Below are 24,015 nucleotides of genomic sequence, written 5' to 3' on the forward strand. Positions count from 1 at the left end.
TTTTAACAAACCTTCCAGGTGATTCTAATGAACCACTGATGTGTGAGAGCCACTGATTCTCTAAAGAGAATCTCGACCTCCGAAGGGAGCTACAGGTCTGAACTATCTGGGATCGTCAGTAATTTTTTTTCAAAAACTGAGAGCAATGCTATTCTCATTGGCACAAGCAACAGCAGCTGGAAGTCCTACTGTTACAGTTATAAGCCCCTTTTATTTCATAGTAAATTCAAAGGTATTGATTTTAAACAATGAATAGGACTCTCTGGATATTACAATTATTCCATTCTAGTCCATTATGTTCTCACTTCTATGTTAGGACCCAATGGTCACCACAAATGAAGCCCAGTAAAAGTCCTGCAACATCAGTGATATCAGACAGCACAAAAGTGTACACATGAGCGAGAAGGGAGGAGGGAGAAAGAGAAAAATAAATAAGAGAACAAATGAGAAAAAAATCGAGACCAAAAACCAAAGTTGCAAAAGGGTACTCTCATCCTAAGATGTACCTCTGACTCATTTATAGTCAACAAAAATGACTCATTGTGGGTGCCTATGTTCTCTTCCCTCTATCAAACATTATAATTTTATAATTAAAAACTTACAGGGGGCAGGCTGTGGAGATAAATAAAAGAGCAGATTACACCATACTCCTAATAAACTTATAGACGGTTCTAGACTGAAATGTTTTTGCATTCTTGGCATCCTGACTTTAAAATTCAAGAAAAAAGGAATAGGAAAGTCTGTATCCAACCAAACTATGCTCCACAATAGAACAGCAACACAAAGCCACAGTTATGTACCGAAGTTATACAGCTCTGAAACCAGCAACAACTAATTCATTCTGGAAACACTGATGGAAATCACATTTTTCTCATAAGATACAGTTTTCTTAAAATTTCATTTCTATGTTTGATTTTCCTTTATCCTTGTTTCAGAACCCCAAAACTTACTAACAGATGTTCTTCATTGAAAACTATAGATAATAATTATTTGCGGGACTTCCCTGGTGGTGCGGTGGTTAAGAATCTGCCTGCCAATGCAGGGGACATGGGTTCGAGCCCTGGTCCAGGAAGATCCCACATGCCGCGGAGCAACTAAGCCCGTGCGCCACAACTACTGAGCCTGTGCTCTAGAGCCCACGAGCCACAACTACTGAGGCCACGTGCCACAACTACTGAAGTCCGTGCGCCTAGAGCCCGTGCTCCGCAACAAGAGAAGCCACTGCAATGAGAAGCCCACGCACTGCAACGAAGAGTAGCCCCCGCTTGCCGCAACTAGAGAAAGTCCGCGCGCAGCAACGAAGGCCCAACACAGCCAACAATAAATAAATAAATAAATAAATAAATAAATAAATAAATTTTAAAAAAGAAAAAGAGTGATGGGAAGTCTTTGAAGGGTTTAAAAAAAATAATAAAATAATTATTTGCAATATACATAGCTTTGCAATTTGAGTTATCCAGATATTCATACTGCTTTGGAAGAGATTGTTTTCCTGACCCTTCCATAGGACTTTAAGTGGAAAACTGCTTGTGGGTTGATGTAGAAATGTGAAATGATGATGGGTAAAAAACCCAAGTGTACTTAAGTCAAAAGTACAATGAGAGTAATAGTACACATTGGCCAATTTGGGTACACTAGGAAGAGATAGAGAGGATGACACATATGGACTGAAAAATGTAATTCTTTTAACACCATTTTAACTAAATTATATTCAAATTTTGTCCAAGTGGCTTGTATAAGAAAAATCTCTCAATAAGATAGGTCACAAAAAAAGTTTGAGTTAAGATTTATGTACCTGAACCAGAAAAACAATACATGTGTAAAGAATTTGTGTACTTTAAGAAGCATTTACAAAAACATTTTCTGGAGTTTAGGTAAACACTCATCACCATAGTGACTTTCTTAAATTCCCTGGCTGAGAGAAAACATTAGAGTTTTCCTGTCTATTTTCTGTTGGTTAATGTAGGAAAGATATTCTCAAAGACACAGGCATAGTGCTTGATGAAAAAGTACTGAACTAATAAGACTAGAATGGTGAAACCTATAAAGAAGCTCAACAAACTCTGAGTAGTACAAATATAAAGACAGAACCATACCTAGACACAAAACAGTAAAATTAACAAAAGCAGTATGAGAGAAAATAATACATCACATAAAGGGGAATATAACTAACAGATTATTTCTCATCAGAAACGATAGAAACCAGAAGACTGTGCAATGACATATTACAAAATTTAGAAAGGAAAATACCAAAGAATTTTATATCCAGCAAAATTATTCTTGAAAAATTAAAGCAAAGAAAAGGTATTTCCAGACAAAAAAAAAAAAGCTGAGAATTTGTTGCTAGCAAACCTGAGCCACGAAAATACTAAAGAAATTTCTTCAGCCTGAGAGAAATTACACCAGATGGTAACTGGAATTCCAAACCCTCCACTGGGCACTCTGGAAGTCCAGTCCTATAAACATAGAAACCTGTATTTTCCTGTATCTTTAAACTCTTCACTGAAGATTCACTACGTCTCCTAATCATTAAAGAGACTTTCACTTAATTTCTTCTATTAATTTCTTTAAACGTGACTGTTTAAAGCAAAAATTACAACACAATTTTGTTGAGTTTATAATGTATACAGATGTAATATATATGACAGTAATAACCCAAAGCGTGTGGAGGCTGGGGGCACAGAGCTATACTGTATACAAAGGGCTAATTTTGCCATAAGAAAGTCAGCATTGTTTAGACGAACCAAGATGGCGGAGTAGAAGGACGTGCTCTCACTCCCTCTTGTGAGAACAGCAGAATCACAACGAGCTGCTGGACAATCATCGACAGGAAGACACTGGAACTCACCAAAAAAGATACCCCACATGCAAAGACAAAGGAGAAGCCACAATGAGATGGTAGGAGGGGCGCAATCACAATAAAATCAAATCCCGTAACTGCTGGGTGGGTGACTCACAGACTGGAGAACACTTATACCACAGTAGTCCACCCACTGGAGCGAAGGTTCTGAGCCCCACGTCAGGCTTCCCAACCTGCGGGTCCAGCAACAGGAGGAGGAATTCCTAGAGAATCAGAGAGTTTGAAGGCTACTGGGATTTGAATGCAGGACTTCAACAGAACTGAGGGAAAGAGAGACGCCACTCTTGGAGGGCACACACAAAGTGGTATGCACATCGGGACACAGGGGAAGGAGCAGTGACCCCAGGGGAGACTGAACCAGACCTACCTGCTAGTGTTGGAGGGTCTCCTGCGGAGGCGGGAGGGTGGCTGTGGCTCACCGTGGGGACAAGGACACTGGCAGCATAAGTTCTAGGAAGTACTCCTTGGCGTGAGCCCTCCCAGAGTCCGCCATTAGCCCCACCAAAGAGCCCAGGTAGGCTCCAGTGTTGGGTTGCCTCAGGCCAAACAACCAACAGGGAGGGAACCCAGCCCCACCCATCAACAGTCAAGCAGATTAAAGTTTTACTGAGCTCCGTCCACCAGAGCAACAGTCAGCTCTACCCACCACCAGTCCCTCCCATCAGGAAACTTGCACAAGCCTCTTAGATAGCCTCATCCACCACAGGGCAGACAGCAGAAGCAAGAAGAACTACAATCCTGAAGCCTGTGGAACAAAAACCACATTCACAGAAAGACAGACAAGATGAAAAGGCAGAGGGCTATGTACCAGATAAAGGAACAAGATAAACCGCCAGAAAAACAACTAAATGAAGTGGAGATAAGCAACCTTCCAGAAAAAGAATTCAGAATAATGATAGTGAAGATGATCCAGGACCTCGGAAAAAGAATGGAGGCAAAGATCGAAAAGATGCAAGAAATGTTTAACAAAAACCTAGAAGAAATAAAGAACAAACAAACAGAGATGAACAATACAATAACTGAAATGAAAACTACACTACAAGGAATCAATAGCAGAATAACTGAGGCAGAAGAACGGATAAGTGACCTGGAAGACAGAATGGTGGAATTCACTGCTGCGGAACAGAATAAAGAAAAAAGAATGAAAAGAAATGAAGACGGCCTAAGAGACCTCTGGGGCAACATTAAACACAACAACATTCGCATTATAGGGGTCCCAGAAGGAGAAGAGAGAGAGAAAGGACCAGAGAAAATATTTGAAGAGATAATAGTCGAAAACATCCCTAACATGGGAAAGGAAATAGCCACCCAAGTCCAGGGAGTGCAGAGAGTCCCATACAGGATAAACCCAAGGAGAAACACGCCGAGACACATAGTAATCAAATTGGCAAAAATTAAAGACAAAGAAAAATTATTAAAAGCAGCAAGGGAAAAACGACAAATAACATACAAGGGAACTCCCATAAGATAAACAGCTGATTTCTCAGCAGAAACTCTACAAGCCAGAAAGGAGTGGCATGATATACTTAAAGTGATGAAAGGGAAGAAACTACAACCAAGATTACTCTACCCGACAAGGATCTCATTCAGATTCCATGGAGAAATCAAAAGCTTTACAGACAAGCAAAAGCTAAGAGAATTCAGCACCACCTTACCAGCTCTACAACAAATGCTAAAGGAACGTCTCTAAGTGGGAAACACAAGAGAAGAAAAGGACCTACAGTAACAAGCCCAAAACAATTAAGAAAATGGTCATAGGAACATACATATCGATAATTACCCTAAACGTGAATGGATTAAATGTTCCAACCAAAAGACACAGGCTTGCAGAATGGATACAAAAACAAGACCCATATATATGCTGTCTACAAGAGACCGACTTCAGACCTAGGAACACATTCAGACTGAAAGTGAGGGGATGGAAAAAGATATTCCATGCAAATGGAAATCAAAAGAAAGCTGGAGTAGCAATACTCATATCAGATAAAATAGACTTTAAAATAAAGAATGTTACAAGAGACAAGGAAGGACACTACATAATGATCAGGGGATCAATCCAAGAAGAAGATATAACAATTATAAATATATATGCACCCAACATAGGAGCACCTCAATACATAAGGCAACTGCTAACAGCTATAAAAGAGGAAATCGACACTAACACAATAATAGTGGGGGTCTTTAACAACTCACTTACACCAATGGACAGATCACCCAAAATGAAAATAAATAAGGAGACAGAAGCTTCAAATGACACAATAGACCAGATAGATTTAATTGACATTTATAGGACATTCCATCCAAAAAGAGCAGATTACACTTTCTTCTCAAGTGCACACAGAACATTCTCCAGGACAGATCACATCTTGGGTCACAAATCAAGCCTCAGTAAATTTAAGAAAACTGAAATCATATCAAGCATCTTTTCTGACCACAACGCTATGAGATTAGAAATGAATTACAGGGAAAAAAACGTAAAAAACACAACATGTGGAGGCTAAACAATACGTTACTAAATAACCAAGAGATCACTGAAGAAATCAAGGAGGAAATCAAACAATACCTAGAGACGAATGACAATGAAAACACGACGATCCAAAACCTATGGGATGCAGCAAAAGCAGTTCTAAGAGGGAAGTTTATAGCTATACAAGCCTACCTCAAGAAACAAGCAGAACCTCAAATAAACAATCTAACCTTACACCTAAAGGAACTAGAGAAAGAACAAAGAAAACCCAAAGTTAGCAGAAGGAAAGAAATCATAAAGATCAGAGCAGAAATAAATGAAATAGAAACAAAACAATAGCAAAGATCAATTAAACTAAAAGTTGGTTCTTTGAGAAGATAAACAAAATTGATAAACCATTATTAGCCAGACTCATCAAGAAAAAGAGGGAGAGGACTCAAATCAATAAAATTAGAAATGAAAAAGAAGTTACAACAGACACCGCAGAAATACAAAGCATCCAAAGAGACTACTACAAGCAGCTCTATGCCAATAAAATGGACAACCTGGAAGAAATGAACAAATTCTTAGAAAGGTATAACCTTCCAAGACTGAACCAGGAAGAAACAGAAAATATGAACAGACAAATCACAAGTTATGAAATTGAAACTCTGATTAAAAATATTCCAACAAACAAAAGTCCAGGACCAGATGGCTTCACAGGTGAATTCTATCAAACATTTAGAGAAGAGCTAACACCCATCCTTCTCAAACTCTTCCAAAAATTTGCAGAGGAAGGAACACTCCCAAACTCATTCTATGAGGCCACCATCACCCTGATACCAAAACCAGACAAAGATACTACAAAAAAAGAAAATTACAGACCCATATCACTGATGAATATAGATGCAAAAATCCTCAACAAAATACTAGCAAACAGAATCCAACAACACATTAAAAGGATCATGCACCACGATCAAGTGGGATTTATCCCAGTGATGCAAGGATTCTTCAATATACGCAAATCAATCAATGTGATACACCATATTAACAAATTGAAGAATAAAAACCATATGATCATCTCAATAGATGCAGAAAAGGCTTCTGATAAAATTCAACACCCATTTATGATAAAAACTCTCCAGAAAGTGGGCAAAGAGGGAACCTACCTCAACATAATAAAGGCCATATTCGACAAACCCACAGCAAACATCATTCTCAATGGAGAAAAACTGAAAGCATTTCCTCTAAGATCAGGAACAAGACAAGGATGTCCACTCTCACCACTATTATTCAACATAGTTTTGGAAGTCCTAGCCATGACAATCAGAGAAGAAAAAAAAATAAAAGGAATACCAATTGGAAAAGAAGAAGTAAAACTGTCACTGTTTGCAGATGACATGATACTATACATAGAGAATCCTAAAGATGCCACCAGAAAACTACTAGAGCTAATCAATGAATGTGGTAAAGTTGCAGGATACAAAATTAATGCACAGAAATCTCTTGCGTTCCTAAACACTAATGATGAAAAATCTGAAAAAGAAATTAAGGAAACACTCCCAGTTAACATTGCAACAAAAAGAATAAAATACCTAGGAATAAACCTACCTAGGGAGACAGAAGACCTGTATGCAGAAAACTATAAGACACTGATGAAAGAAATTAAAGATGATACCAACAGATGGAGAGATATACCATGTTCTTGGATTGGAAGAATCAACATTGTGAAAATGACTATACTACCCAAAGCAATCTACAGATTCAATGCAATCCCTATCAAATTACCAATGGCATTTTTTACAGAACTAGAACAAAAAATCTTAAAATTTGTATGGAGACACAAAAGACCCCGAATAGCCAAAGCAGTCTTGAGGGAAAAAAACGGAGCTGGAGGAATCAGACTCCCTGACTTCAGACTATACTACAAAGCTACAGTAATCAAGACAATATGGTACTGGCACAAAAACAGAAACATAGATCAATGCAACAAGTTAGAAAGCCCAGAGATAAACCCACGCACCTATAGTCAACTAATCTATGACAAAGGAGGCAAGGATATACAATGGAGAAAAGACAGTCTCTTCAATAAGTGGTGTTGGGAAAACTGGACAGCTACATGTAAAAGAATGAAGTTAGAACATTCTCTAACACCATACACAAAAATAAACTCAAAATGGATTCGAGACCTAAATGTAAGACCAGACACTATAAAACTCTTAGAGGAAAATATAGGAAGAACACTCTTTGACATAAATCACAGCCAGATCTTTTTTGACCCACCTCCTAGAGTAATGGAAATAAAAACAAAAATAAACAAATGGGACCTAATGAAACTCAAAAGCTTTTGCACAGCAAATGAAACCGTAAAGAAGACTAAAAGACAACCTTCAGAATGGGAGAAAATATTTGCCAGTGAATCAACGGACAAAAGATTAATCTGCAAAATATATAAACAGCTCATGCAGCTCAACATTAAAGAAATAAACAACCCAATCCAAAAATGGGCAGAAGACCTAAATAGACATTTCTCCAAAGAAGACATACAGATGGCTAAGAAGCACATGAAAAGCTGCTCAACATCACTAATTGTTAGAGAAATGCAAATCAAAACTACAATGAGGTACCACCTCACACCAGTTAGAATGGGCATCATCAGAAAATCTACAAACAACAAATGCTGGAGAGGGTGTGGAGAAAAGGGAACCCTCTTGCACTGTTGGTGGGAATGTAAATCGATACAGCCACTATGGAGAACACTATGGAGGTTCCTTAAAAAACTAAAAATAGAATTACCATATGATCCAGCAATCCCACTACTGGGCATATACCCAGAGAAAACCATAATTCAAAAAGACACATGCACCCCAATGTTCACTGCAGCACTATTTACAATAGCCAGGTCATGGAAGCAACCTAAATGCCCATCGACAGACGAATGGATAAAGAAGTTGTGGTACATGTATACAGTGGAACATTACTCAGCCATTAAAAGGAACGAAATTGAGTCATTTGTTGAGACGTGGATGGATCTAGAGACTGTCATACGGAGTGAAGTAAGTCAGAAAGAGAAAAACAAATATCGTATATTAATGCATTTATGTGGAACCTAGAAAAATGGTACAGATGAACCGGTGTGCAGGGCAGAAGTTGAGACACAGATGTAGAGAACAAACATATGGACACCAAGGGGGGAAAGCCGTTGGGGGGGGGGGTTGGGGATGGTGGTGTGCTGAATTGGGTGATTGGGATTGACATGTATACACTGATGTGTATAAAATTGATGACTAACAAGAACCTGCTGTATAAAAAAATAAATTAAATAAAATTCAAAAATTAATTTAAAAAAGTCAGCATTAACTTGAAGTAAATTATGACAAAAAGATGTAATCACTAGAGAAACACTAAAAAATAACCAAAAAATTAGACTAAATGTCAGTAGAATACTTAAAATTTTACACTAAAAAATATTTGTGTAATACACAAGAAAGCAGTATAAGAAGAATAGAAAGAAATCAAAAGAGATGAAAAAAAAGAAATTACACCTGAAACTAATATGATGTTATAATACATTACATGTCAATTATTCCTCAATTTAAAAAAAAGATAGCAAGATGAGACAAATAGAAAACACAGAGCAAAATGGCAGACCTAAGTCCACAATGGATAATTACATTAAATGTGAATTAATTAACACTCTAATCAAAAAGCAGGGATTTTTTACACTAGATTAAAAAGTATAAACAAGATCTGACCTACCTACTTTAAATATCCAACAAACGCACTTTATATTCAAAGATTCAAATGAACCAGAAGTTTTACTTATGGAAAATATATACTATCCAAGCAATAAAACATGAGAGTACGAGAGTGGCTATATATTATTATCAGACAAAATAGACTTAAGGTAAAGGATATTTCTAGAAACAAAGAGAGACAGTTCATATATACACTAATATGTATAAAATAGACAACTAATAAGAACCTGCTGTATAAAAAAATAAATAAAATTCAAAAATTCAAAAAAAAGAGAGACAGTTCATACAGAAAAGGGTACCTACAGCTGGAAAAAAGAACATTTAGAAATGTTATACAGCAAAGAGCAGAATCACAAAATAAATGAAACAAAAGCTAACAGAAAGGAAAGAACAAAAACAATCAACAGTTATAGAGATTTCAAACTCCTAAGAATAACTGACAAAACATCTCTGTAGAAAATTCATACAGATACAGATTATTTGAATAACACTATCAATCAACTTGACCAAATTTACATCTATAGAACATTCCACCCCCAAAACAGCAGAATACACATTCTCTTCAAATGCACATGGTATATTCTCAAGGACAGATCATATGCTGGGCAATGAAATGAACCTCAATAAATTTAAAAGCATTCTAATCATACAAAGTATGTTCTATGATTACAATGTAATTTAACCAGAAATAAATTACAGAAAGAAATAACCCGTAGATCAAAGAGGAAAACACCAGGGAAATTAGAAAATATTTTTAGTTAAATGAAAATGAAGATACAATATATCAAAATTTGTGACATAGCTAATGATCTAGGTTTCTACCTTATGAAACTACAAAAAAGAGCAAATAAAACTGAAAGCAAGCAGAAGTAAATAAAATAGCAGAAATAAAGGAAATTGAATACAGAAAAACAATAAAGTCAATGACCCCAAAAGAAACCAATGAAACTAATAAAAAGATTAATAAAATTGAAAGCTTCGCGCCAGACCACTCCAGAAAAAAGAGATTAAGACACAAATTATCAATGGCAGGAATGTAAGAGGGGCTTGCTCTACACTTCTTACAAACAATAAAAGGACAGTGAGGAGACACTGTGAACAACTTGATGTCAATAAATTTGATAATTTAGATAAATGGACAAATCCTTAAAGGGCAAATGACGAAAGCTCATATAAGAAAGAGATAACTAGGACTTCCCTGGTGGTGCAATGGTTAAGAATCCGCCTGCCAATGCAGGGGACATGGGTTCAAGTCCTGGTCTGGGAAGATCCCACATACCACAGGGCAACTAAGCCCGTGCGCCACAACTACTGAGCCTGCACTCTAGAGCTCGTGAGCCACAACTACTGAGCCCGCGTGCCACAACTACTGAAGCCCACGCGCCTACAGCTGTGCTCCGCAACAAGAGAAGCCACCGCAATGAGAAGCCCATGCACTGCAATGAACAGCAGTCCCCGCTTGCCGCAACTAGAGAAAGCCTGCGCACAGCAACAAACACCCAACGCAGCCAAAAACAAACAAATTAAATAAATAAATTTTTAAAAAAAAGAAAGCGATAACCTGATAATCCTACATCCATTTTTCAAAAAAAACATTCCTCCAAAGAAAACTCCAAGTCTAAATGTATTTACTGGCAAATTCTACCAAACCTTAATACCAAACATTGATACCAAATCTAGGCAACAACTTTACAAGAAAACTATAGACAAATAACACTCATGAACACAGAAGTAAAAATCATTAACAAAACATTAGCAAATTGAATATAAAAAGATTTTATATACCATGACCAAGTGGAGTTTATTCCCAGGAATGAAAAGTTGCTTTAATATTCCAAAATTAAAGGGATACATTGTATTGAGAGAATAAAGAAGAAAAATAATATGACCTTCTCAACAGCCATAGAAAAAGCATCTGACAAACCACACACTTATGACAAAAATCTAATAAAGGACATCTACAGAAAACACATAGGTAATATATTTAATGGTGAAACACTGAGTGCTTTCTACCTAAGGTCAGGAATAAGACAAGCATATCTGCTCTCACCACTTCTTTCAACATTGTATTAGCAGTCTTAGCCAGTATAATATAGCAAGGAAAAGAAATAAAAGGCAATATAGAAGGGAAAAAAAGAAGTATAACTCTCTTTATTCACAGACAGTATGAAGAGGAACAGAGAAAATCTTGAAGAACCTATAAAAGAAGTTACTCCAACTAATAAGTTACATTAACAAGGTTATAGGATAAAAGGCCAAATAAAACCATATAAAAAAACCAACTTTTTGTTTGTTTGTTTTATTTCTAAACATAACAACTAGAAATCAATTTAAAAATTACTTTAAAACCCTTTCATAATAGCATCCAGAAATATTAAAAACTCAGTGATATATTTAACAAAATGTGTGCACGACATGGACACCAAAATCTAAAAACTATTGCTAAGAGAAACTAAAGAACATCAAATAAATGGAAAGATATACCATACTCATGGGTTAAGGACTTAATATCAAAATGGCAGTTCTTCACAAACTGATCAACAAATTAGAAGCAATCTCTATCAAAATAAGCTTTCTCTTCTTCAGCCGAGCCACTAATTATCCCTTCCAACCCAACTCCTCCACTGTACATTCTGGAATTCCAATTCTATGGTTAAAATCCTCTGTATTTCCCTGTGTCTTCAAACTCTTCACTGAAGCTTCACATCTCCTAGTCATTAAATTAAAGAGCCTTTCCCTAGGACACTGCTTGGCCCTGTACTACTATCAAAGCAGAGGATGAGATATCTACATCCCACACCTTAAGAGTCCAGTGTTGGTCTTGATTATCTTCATCATTCCTCAAAGCCATTTCTGGACCATTCTTTCCCTCTTATAAAAAATGTTTGCTTACCTAAGCTCAAATCAACAATACCACCTTCCACTATCTACTTCTCAACCAATTAGCACTTAAGTCACTTTCCCCCCTTCATTAAGACTTTACACCCATATCAGGCCTCATATCATCACCTCAGAGCTTGCCATTCAACAGCCTGTCTATTCTTTGGCCTTGTTATCAACAGGGAGGTTCTATTCCATTGTCAACATTTGTTTAATGTAAGTCTTCCCTGCTAGACTAAGCTCCATGAAGATAGACACCAGAGCTGTCTTGTTCACTGCTGAATGCCAAGCACATAGCATAATGCATACTCTTAAATAAGGTGTTTTTTCATCCCCACTAAATGCAAATACCGAGGGGTACTAGCAGGCCTCTGTGACTTACAAAAGAACTAACAAGGACAATAAAGTGTCTGGGAATCATACACTAAAAAAAAAAAATCAGAGGATGTTTTTCTGAGAGAAAGTATTTGTTGGATGAATAAATAAAGGAAAATGGTAACAGCTATCTTAAAATACAAGAAGGTCTAACATATAGAAAAGGAAAGATTGATAATTCTGAGACTTGGGATGAGGAATTGGCTCTGCTACTAATTAGTGGCTTTATTCAATGTTACTGGCCCTCTGTCTGCTCATCTATAAATTAAAGGCATTAGACCTTCTGGATTCCAAACATTCTCTTTCATTCATGTCTAAACAGTGCTCCTGATGTAGAAAGTAGCCCAACAAGTGTGTTATAAGAAAGCAACCTGAGAACCTAGAGCTATCAAAATATGAATGAAGTTACCTTACAAAAAATATACTCTAAGAATACTAAGAGGTCTAGCAGAGCTTCATACCTGGTTGGACTAGATCAGAAGTAAGCAAACTATAACCCACAGGGCAGCCACTGTTTATGTAATAAATAAAGTTTCACTGGGACACAGCTACACCCATTTGTTCAAGGACTGTCTGTGACTGCTTTTTCCTGCTACAAAGGCAGAGTTGGATACCAGTCAACATACGGCCCACAAAGCCTAAAATATTTATTATCTGGCACCTTAAGAAAAAGTTTGCTGACCCTGGTCTGTATGATCTAAAAGGTTCATTTTATATTATTATACACTGAAGATGAAAAGAGTTGCATTAAAATGCTCTTAAATAGAGTATAGGGATAAAACAGGAAAAAAGAGTAAGTAGAGAAAATAGATCAAACATGATCTCAGTTCATCTCCTGGTGATTACACTATCTTCTCTCTCTCTGAGTTAGTGGATGGCTCATCTTCCAATCACTGAAACCTTCTATTCCAAGAATACACAAGATAAAACAAGCATTAAAAATTTAACACGCACCTGCCCTCCTTCACTTTTTGTGCATTCCCTTGACATATGAAGTTTTCAATGTAGCCATCACTGCAGTTGATTTTTGACCAGTCTGGGTCACAAACATCCAAGAAGTGAGGCCGCAGTCTGCCTATCGAATACTTGGCAATATCAGTCAGGGACTGACTAGCAGCTGCACCAAATAAAAATGTTCCAATGGCTTTGTAAATAGTGGCTATGTAGTTATTCCTGATAAAGGAATTCGAGTGCAAGAGGTTAAAGTAAACAGATAGGGTTTCTCCAACAATCATCTGAAAAAAAAAAACAGAAAAATAATATGTTAAAGCAGCAACCAGGCACTTTAAACAAAGTAAAAAATAGAAAAGAAAATGGTAAATCACAATAAAATATTTGTTTTAAAAATACCTCCCCCCTTTTTTCCTTTTCAAATGGAGAACAGGATATCTAATTCTAGACCACAAAAAAAGGTATCAGATCAACTGATACTTTGCTTACAGAGCAATGGCAAAGCCAAAATAATTTCAAAGTCTACCTTGAAACAATAAAACCTTATTTCTTTTCTTATATTCAATTAAACTGAGCCTTAATAAGTAGACAGTGATGTATCATGGAGGATAAAAACCATGGTTTTTCAAAGAATACAAACTTCCCAATTAGAATATCCCTTACAATAAGTACTTTTATCTGACAGAGTCTGCATTTGCATCAAACATTCCTTTGAATCAAAAATATTCATCATGTTAAAAAGGGTAAAACAGTCCCACAGAGAGGAAAAAGCCAATATAATAAAAGCAGGGATCAAACACAGAGGCCAAAGGGTACAGAGGGCAGAGATCAGCTGTCAAGGCCTCCCAGTCCTGCCTCTCCGGAGACATTTAGGGCTGGCTTCCTTAACAAGTCTCATTAAAAGACCAAACACACACTTGATGCTCTCCTTCTCCAAGACAACATTTCAAGTGATTCCTTCCTCTTTAATTTTCACTGACTTTTGTAAAATGGGAGTCAGAGGCTTCCCAGATTCTATTAGAGTGTGTGTGTGAGCACGCACCAGTGTAATTATTTTAAAGGCATAAAAAGGTTTTCAAATACTTCCCAAGTTCACAGGCCAATATTCTGAGAAATTTGAAAAAATACTGAATGGCAACATTACAAAAAATTACAATTGCTGATAAAATAAGCCACGCTCTAGCTACCTGAGACCAAAATAAACACTTAAACAAAAAAAATTCTGCTTGCTAATTTATGTTGGGGGTGGATATAAATCACAAAGTTTCACGTGTGAGTTTCACTGCTTCCTCTTAAATTTACATAAACAATTTTACAAAGCATTCAAACATTTCCATTAGTGACGACTAATTGTCTTCAGGGTGAGCCTTACCACAGATGAAATAAATGGTTGCCTCCTGAAAGGGATTTCAAGAACCTGATATCAAAAAGTTTTTCCTCATCTGGCTCAAAGGCTCCTAGAATTCCATAATTAGAATGTTATACCTTTGACAACTAGACTATGAACTCTACAAAAGCAAGAATGAATTTTTAGTTGAATAGAAAGCTAGTACCACCATAGTGACCTAAAACAGAGCTGGTGGTCAGTAAATTTCAATTCAAGGTGCTGCCTCTTGGGTAAAAAGTAAACACCCTTAGTTTAAACACGTTAAACCCCATAGAAATATACTCCTCATTATAATCCTTAATGTGAATGACTTAATCAAACCTTTGCTGAGAACAGGCCTCACAGGAGAGGAAAACCATACGCACTTCTGGGGATACCATACCTCCCCAACTGTGCTTAGGGTTCTCCCCGGCGATTGCCCTAGAGGCCTTGAATTAAAGTATATTACAGTCTCCTCAGGCTGTTAAGGTGTTCCAGCAACTGCCTTGATAGATTAGCAGCAAGAAAGGATATCTCTAATGTTTTGTTATGGAGTTGACCTTTGATAATTTGAAATATATACCAAATATATTAGTCAACCACAATTTGAGCAGTCAAAACTTCCACTTCTCAGTTGCCAGCTCTTCTTGCGTAAGCACTCAACTGCTTTCCAAAAACAAGTATTGGTCTCTGTGAGTCTTCCTAGTCCTAATGATCATTGTTTAGGGCCACCTAAACCCTGGTTCCTGCCACTGATGACTGAAAATCAGTTCACTAGGAACATTCAGAGCACTGGGCACAGATTAAAAGTTAGAAGTGGTATATGCTGAAACTTAACCCTTAATTCTGGGAAAGGGTGTGGGGGGCTCTAAAGCCAACAAATGCTAGGTCGACTTACATCATTTTTTTATTATATAAAAAATAGACAATAGAGATGTTCTAAATTAATTCTTCTAAATTAAATGCAGGGATGTGTCTGTGCACTGCACTACACATGCAAGACATATTTTCGTTTCATTTTAATACCTTATCTTGCCCTTTGAGCCATTTATACCAACTCAGCCTCTGGTGAAGTCCACGCTTAAATTAACTGTGCCCTAATCTTAGAGCTGAGATTACTGGTCACGCATTATTTACTACTCCAAATAAAGACAGGATAAATTATTAAAGAACTAAAGATGATGTTTGGGGAGTAAGACAGAATACTTTGAAGATCAAAGCTAATAATTATCTAAATCAGCGTGATTCAACCATTTAAAACCTATGTCCCAGAGTATTTTCTCACCATCTTCTTTATATCTCCACCAACCAAGATAATTTTACACATCTCTACACTGTCACTACAGTTATGTGTCTTCCACTCAGGACCCACCTTCCCAAAGAACAGTCTAAAATCAATGGCGTACTTCCACTCCTTCCTAAATATCTCTAAATACCTCCATTCCCTTTATTCTACTGAATATCTCTCCAAAAAAGTCAAAATGGTCTCATCAGATCAAACAGATTTTTATCAAACCAAATCTTAACTTCTCAGTAGTATAAGACATCACTGACCATTTTGTCCTTATTGAAATTCTCCCTTGGCTTCTGAGAAACTATATTAATTCTGATTCTCTACCTGGCTCCCTCACTCACTCATATATGTGTGGATCATTTGCAAGTCAAATCAAAGGCCTGGTATGAAGTCCCAATCACAGTTCTGATTTTTTTTTTAAAGAAATAATTTACTTTCTAGAAATTAAATTAAACATATACAAGTCTAACCAAGTGCTGCCTGAAAGAAGCTGAGTTAATGAATAAACTGAAATTATGTTAAATTAGTACATAAAACCACTGCCCTAAGCAGTGTTTGTCTTTGTTGATACAGTTGATATGAAAAAAGTACTTTTACAGCACCTTTAAACAGTCTGCTCTTTTTTAAGAAAACTACACTCAACTTACTTGCTGTTTTATAAAGATAACTTTCTCACAGGTGATGGTGAAATAACCAAAACTTCCAAGTTAATAAAATACAAATAACAAGTTTTTGCTAACTGAGTGCCTGTCAGGTTCTGCACCAGCTGTGCAGGCTACACAGCACCCTGTCCTGTTGCAGGCCTCTGGTCTGTAGCAGATTTCTGTAGTTTTGCTTATGCAGCATCCTTCTTACTGAGACACAAAGAAAAGTAGAATTGAAAGACAAGTACATTTGTAGCAGTGTTTGAGTACTTGAATCCTGTCTGAAATCAGTTACTATTTGCAGAAGAGTCCTACTAAAATTTTTATATTTAAAGAGCTATTCTCTCAGAAACACATACTTTATTTTTTTTTAATTTTATTTATTTATTTATTTATTTATTTATTTATTTATTTATTTATTTACTTAGGCTGCAATCGGGTCTTTGTTGCTGTGCGCCAGCTTTCTCTAGTTGTGGCGAGCGGGGGCTACTCTTTGTTGTGGTGCGTGGCCTTCTCACTGCAGTGGCTTCTCTTGTTGCAGAGCACGGGCTCTAGGCATGCGGACTTCAGTAGTTATGGCACTCGGGCTCAGTAGCTGTGGCTCGCGGGCTCTAGAGCGCAGGCTCAGTAGTTGTGGCGCACGGGCTTAGCTGCTCCGCGGCATGTGGGATCTTCCTGGACCAGGGCTCGAACCCGTGTCGCCTGCACTGGCAGGTGGATTCTTAACCACTGCGTCACTAGGGAAGTCCCAGAAACATATACTTTAAAAAAAGACCCTGATGCTCATACTCCCTCTTTAATGGAAGGATCATAGGCTTGGCTTTCTTTCTTTTAATAGTAAAAACTCAGTGTAAAGATCTGTCTAGATTAAACAAACCACTGATTTCTTAAAACTTCACTATACTGTAGGAGAGTCACCAACATTACGGCAAAATCTCTCAAGTTTCATTCCAGCACGTAGGACATGCCAGGGTCCATGGCAACAGTGAGGATACCAAGATGAACAAGGCACCACCTCTACCTTCAAGGAGCTCAGAGTCTTGCGAAACAAACATTTGTATAGCAGAGGTTTTCTTTTATTAATTATACACCACAAATTATGAGTTGATTAACTTTTAGTGCTAACAAGGAGCTGTGATCATTCTGCAATAAGACATTAAATTTCTAAATCAAGAAGATTTGTTTTGTTTTTTAATAAACTCCAGAACAGACAAGCCTATGCTATTATCTTTTTGGCCTGTCTCCTGGATGAGACCATATTTCCTGCTTGTAACATAAATCTTATTTCTAAAGTTACAAGTTATGGAGCATAAAACTAATTAAAGTCATAGAATCCAAGTCAAGTGATTATAAAAATCATGTAGTCTAATCACTTGATATCTTCTCCCCAGAGCACATTCTCTAAGCATTCCCACCTGAAATCCTGTAAAACAATAATTACTACAGTGTTTTAGTACCAGTAAAAATTCTTTGTCATGTTCACTTCTAATTATATATAGAATTCGGGCTCCTCTCTCCTATTTCTGCCGTTACCTAAAAATTCTTTAAACTAAACATGGGTTAAATGAAGTCTTAACACCTGTTAAGGCTTTTCTAGAACTCAGTAACTAGAAAGTCAGTTCATATGCACAGTCTCAATAGATTATAAAATAATATCCTAGGTAAAAAGTATGCTAGAAATACATTGATATAATAGTCATCTATTGCATTACTGAAACAACAGCAAATTGGAGCTCTAAAAAAAATCACAGTGACTTAGAAAGGTTAGCATAAAACCTACACATGTTCAGTAAGGTTCTTCTGATTATACATTGTTGCTCTTTTGGCCCCACTTAAAATAGCTGAGATTATTTTGATCAAATAACATTAAAGGTTAAAAAAACACATTGTTTTAGAGGGTTATACATTCAATCATTAACAGGTTAACACAAAACTAAGCCAATTGCCCAAAAGTGATAAACTTGGAAAAGTGGATTTAACTTACAACGATAATACTGAATGGAATGATTATTCCACCTAATAACGGATAAGGTATGGTGTCTTCTTTGTAAGGGTACTTGATGGACTCATCATTACAGAATAATCCTCGTTGGAAAGGGGTATGCCTTGAAGTAAGAATTGCAAAAGGCAATCCAGCTAGCAAAAGGAATAAATGAAAATATCATTAAAAAGGAATATCAAAACTAATTAATGGCAAAAATTATCCCAGAGACCATGTTTAAAAACACATTTGCCACGAAAATAATAAGAGCACATGGAAAAAGGAAATGCAGCAACGCATGCAACAGAAGTTAGAAAAATTATAGTTCAGGGTACAGATCTTTTTTCTACAGGAAACAATGCCTCCAAATCCTCTATCAACCAATTTAACCAAGAGCAACTTCTTCCCTTTGTTTCTGCCCAAATACACTAAACTGATTTTAGGGGGGAAAAAAATCTCTTCTCATGCTCTTGTTGTCATTTAATCATAGGGTTTTCAACACTATTTTCAAACCATTTTGTCAGGAGCTTTACTTCCAAAAGGTTAAAAACAGCATTTTGACATTCCCCATTTTATCTTGATATTACTACCATATTTGGACAGGTCACTGTCACTGGCTAAGCTATCAGAGTATCTAAATAAAGTTTATCCACTCATTTCTGTACTGTCTACAGCAAGTTTAGAGCTGCTATGGAAAGGAGTCTAAACTTAAACCAAGCTTCTTAAGAAAAGATGGACAACGGAGTCAAGCACAAAAGCACCTAAAGGAGCTCTCTTTTTTTCATCATCAACGTTTTCCCTAAAGATCATGTCTCACACTCATCTCCTCATCTCAAAATGTCTAAACTTTTGTCTAAATCAGAACTTTAAGAATTCAGTCCTCCTTTACTTCATCACTGCACCCGGCATCCTGATTAATACTGACCAGGACTGCTTTCTAAGAGATAGAGTTTAGCAGAAACCCTCAACATGAGTTCTGCTTCAAGACTTTTCCAGGTATGGATGATTCTCTCCCTAAGTGACCCATTCTCCCAGCAGTAATACCATAACCACTAAGCTAACATACTCACTGTATATTCAGGTGTTCTTTCCATGAAGCTCCAAGTCTTGATGACCATTTACAGTTTCCCATCAACTCTGCTAAGCCCTAAAGGCTCAATGACAACCAAGCTTCTGCCACTCTGCCTGATGCATAGACTACAAGTATCAAATGTGTTCAATCCACAAGGGCCAAATGAAAAGGAGAAGCCCATTACTGGTTCTTCTTATTTATCTTCCTGTTTTTCATTTAGACTCTGAATACATGAACCAAAGTTTATTTTTTTGTGTTAACCAATTTGCCAAGCTGTTAAACCATTAGAAGTCTTTACGATGCAAGCAGTGGCCAAGATGGCAGAGAAGGAAGACCCTGAGCTCACCTCCTTCAACAGGCACAGCAAAATCATGACTATTTACAGAGCAACTATCCATAAGAGTGACCTGAAGATTAGCAGAAAAGATCTTCTACAGCTAAAGCTATAAAGAAGAAACCACAACAAGACAAGTAGAAAAGGTGAAGATGCAGTATCGTCATCATCCATATTCCCAGCGTAGGCAACCCACAAATGGGAGAATAATTACAACTGCAGAGGTTCTCCCCAAGGAGCAAAAGGTCCTAGCTCCACATCAGGCTCCTCAACCCGGGGGTGTACACAAGTAAGATGAACCTCCAGACTGTTTGGCTCTGAAAGCCAGTAGGGCTTACTTCTGGGACAGCCAGAGGGCTGTGGAAAATAAAGACTCCATTCTTAAGAGAGCACACACAAAATCTCCTATGTTTCAAGACCCAGGGCAGAAGCAGTTATTTGAATGGAGCTTGGGTAGGACCCACTTGCTGACCTTGGAGAGACTCCCAGGAGGCAGAAGGCAACTGAAACTCACTCTGGGAACAACGACGCTGGCAGCAGCCATTTTGGAAAGCTCATCCCACCACCAGGACACTGGTGCTGCTAAGTGCCACTTTAGAATCCTCCCTCTAGCCAGTCAGTGGCAGACCAGGCCTGCCCACCAGACAGCACCAGCCCTGGGATGCCCCAAGCCAGGCAGCTAGGTGGGCAGGAACACAGACCTACCCACCAACAGGTTGACTGCTGTAGAACCCCCTGAGCCCCCAGCCATCCCAGCACATGACATCACCCACCACAGGACCCAGGACCCGGCGCCACCTACAAGTGGGCCACCACCAGCACTGGGACCCCCAGGAACCACTCACATACACACACACACAGCTAGTCATCTGACCCAGCCCCACCCACCAGTGGGCCAGCACTAGCCCCAGTCCCGGCCTCACACACTAGGGGTCTGGCACCAGCCCCGAGGATCTGAGGGGCCCCAGCCCCACCCACCTGTGGCAGACACCACCCCCAGAACCCCCAAGGCCCTGCAGCCACAAACTCTGGGCCCAGGCACTGCCCACAGGGGGCCAACACCAGCTCCAGAACTTTCAGGCCCCACAGCCAAAGACCCCAGGACCTGGTTCTGCCCATCAGTGGGCCGGCACTAGCCCCAGGTCCTCCTGGGCCCCGACACTGCCCACCAGCAAGCCAACCCAAGCCCCAGGACCACCACAGCCCCCCCACAGCAAGTTGCGTAAAGACCCGGCCTACCCACTACTAGTCTGGCACCACCCCGGACACCCAGGGCCCTGGCCCCGCCCAACAGCAGGCCAACACCAGCTGCAGGACACCTTGGGCCCCTCGGCCAGCCATGTCAGAATCCAGCCAACCACCTGCAGGCCATTACCAGGTTGGGTGGTGGGTGGCCATGCAGCCAGCCAAGCCATGACCCAGCCCCACCCACCACCCAACCCCATCCACCAGCAGTTGGCAGCCTCCACACAAGTCAGGGCCTGGCAGCCAACGGGACCGAGGGCCACCGACGCAAACCAGTACACCCACAATTGTCAGCCAGCCACAAAAGAAGGACCCATGCAGCCCCTATAGAGGGCACCCATAGAACACAAAGCTCTGGTGACCAGAGAGGAGCACACTGCTGGGCCACATAGGACATCTCCTACATAAAGCCACTTCTCCAAGATCAGGAAATGTAACCAACCTACCAAATACACAGAAATAAAAACAGTGAATTACGCAAATTGAGGAAACAGAGAAAAACATTCCAAGTAAAGAAACAAGATAAAACCCCAGAAGAAGAACTAAGTGAAGTGGAGATAAGCAACCTACCTGAAAAAGTTTAAGATAATGATCATAAAGATGCTTGAAGAACTTGTGAGAAGAATGGATGAACAGTTAGAAAATATAAAGAAGAACCAAACAGCACTGAAGAATGCAATAACTGAAATAAAAAATACTCTAGAAGGAATCAACAGAACATTATATGATACAAAGGAACTGGAAGGCAGAATTGTGTAAATCACTGAAACTGAACAGAAGAAGGAAAAAGAAAAGAATAAAAACAAATGAGGAGAGTTTAAGAGACTTCTGGGAAAACATCCAGGTCCAGGAAGCACAGAGAGTCTCAAACAGGATCAACCTAAAAAGCAGCCCACCAAGAACATTATAATTAAAACGGCAAAAATTAAAAATAAAGAAACAACATTGAAAGCAGCACGGTAAAAGCAACAAGTTACCTACAAGGGAACCCCCATAAAGCTATCAGCTAAACTTCTCAGCAGAAACTCTGCAGGCCAGAAGGGAGTGACACAATGTATTTAAAGAGATGAAAAGTAAAAACCTACAACCAAGAATACTCTATCTGGCAAGGCTTTCACTCAGATGTGAAAGAGAGATCAAAGTTTTAAAGACAAGCAAAAGCTAAGAGTTCAACACCAGTACAAGCTTGGACTACATAACAAATTTTGGCACAGCCAGCCAGGATCCTTGCTACTCATGGCTAGCCAGCCTGATCGGGGAATTTTCGGGTAAACCCCTAGAAGTTGCCAAGATCACCTGTCCTGATGACCTTCCCTTCAAAATGGCCCAAAGCCAGAAATTAACACAACATTGAAAAGCAATTATACTCCAATAAAGATATTAAAAAAAAAAAAAAAATTCCCCAAAGCAGCACTGGCTGCCCCAGGGCTTGGCAGTTGGAAAAAGGTATCAACGTTTGGGAGCAGCTGAAAGGCTCCACGCAGTAGGGTTGTTTGGGCAGATAGTTACAAAGTTGGCTGTGCAGTACAGTTTTGTCCTCCGGTTTCTGGCTTTGAAAGTCTTCACAATGGAGCACATTTTATGTGCAACTATGGACCAGGCCGTGTGGCTGACAGTGTCTTGGTGCTCCGGCTGGGTATGAGGCCTGAGCCTCTGAGGTGGGAGAGCTGAGATCAGGACACTGGACCACCCAGAGACCTCCCGGCCCCATGTACTATCAATCAGCGAGAGCTCTCCCAGAGATCTCCATATCAACACTAAGAACAAGCTCCACACAACGACCAGCAAGGTCCAGTGCTGCACACCCCATGCCAAACAACTAGCAAGACAGGAACACAACCCCACCCATTAGCAGAGAGGCTGCCTAAAATCATACTACGTTCACAGACACCCCAAAACACGCCACCGGACACGGTCCTGCCCACCAGAAAGACAAGATCGAGCCTCATCCACCAGAACACAGGCACCAGTCCCCTCCACCAGGAAGCCTACACAACCCACTGAACCAGCCTTACCCACTGGGGGCAGACACCAAAAACAACGGGAACTGCGAACCTGCAGCCTACAAAAAGGAGACCCCAAACACAGTAAGTTAAGCAAAATAAGAAGACAGAGAAATATGCAGCAGATGAAGGAGCAAAGTAAAAACTCACCAAAACAAACAAATGAAGAGGAAACAGGCAGTCTACCTGAAAAAGAATTCAGAATAATGATAGTAAAGATGATCCAAAATCTTGGAAATAGAATGGAGAAAATACAAGAAACGTTTAACAAGGACCTAGAAGAACCAAAGAGCAAACAAACAGTAATGAACAACACAATAAATGAAATTAAAAATTCTCTACAAGGAATCAATAGCAGAATAACTGAGGCAGAAGAATGGATAAGTAACCTGGAACACAAAATAGCGGAAATAACTACCGCAGAGCAGAATAAAGAAAAAAGAATGAAAAGAATTGAGGACAGTCACAGACACCTCTGGAACAACATTAAACACACCAACACTCGAAACATAGGGGTCCCAGAAGAAGAGAAAAACAAAGGGACTGAGAAAATATTTGAAGAGATTATAGTTGAAAACGTCCCTAATATGAGAAAGGAAATAATCAGGTCCAGGAAGTGCAGAAAGTACCATACAGAATAAATCCAAGGAGAAACACGCCAAGACACATATTAATCAAACTATCAAAAATTAAAGAAATAGTATTAAAAGCAGCAAGGGAAAGGCAACAAATAACACACAAGGGACTCCCCATAAGTTTAACAGCAGATCTTTCAGTAGAAACTCTGCAAACCAGTAGGGAGTGGC

General features: G+C 38.8%; 1 protein-coding gene across 2 annotated transcripts in view; it reads right to left on the reverse strand.

Moving 5' to 3' along the window:
- The window catches only part of PLPP1 (phospholipid phosphatase 1), a 113,577-nt gene that overhangs the window by 28,422 nt on the left and 61,140 nt on the right, over positions 1 to 24,015 (reverse strand). Inside the window, exons 2-3 of one of the 2 annotated variants that reach the window (XM_068535345.1) lie at positions 18,559 to 18,710; positions 13,274 to 13,554 (exon numbers count right to left, since the gene is read on the reverse strand). In XM_068535345.1, coding sequence (XP_068391446.1) covers positions 13,274 to 13,554; positions 18,559 to 18,710 — 433 coding nt within the window. The remainder of the gene's footprint in view (positions 1 to 13,273; positions 13,555 to 18,558; positions 18,711 to 24,015) is intronic. The other variant, XM_068535344.1, reaches the window with a different exon arrangement.

This window comes from Eschrichtius robustus, chromosome 2 (genome assembly GCF_028021215.1).
Source record: "Eschrichtius robustus isolate mEscRob2 chromosome 2, mEscRob2.pri, whole genome shotgun sequence".
Classification (NCBI taxonomy): Eukaryota; Metazoa; Chordata; class Mammalia; order Artiodactyla; family Eschrichtiidae; genus Eschrichtius; species Eschrichtius robustus.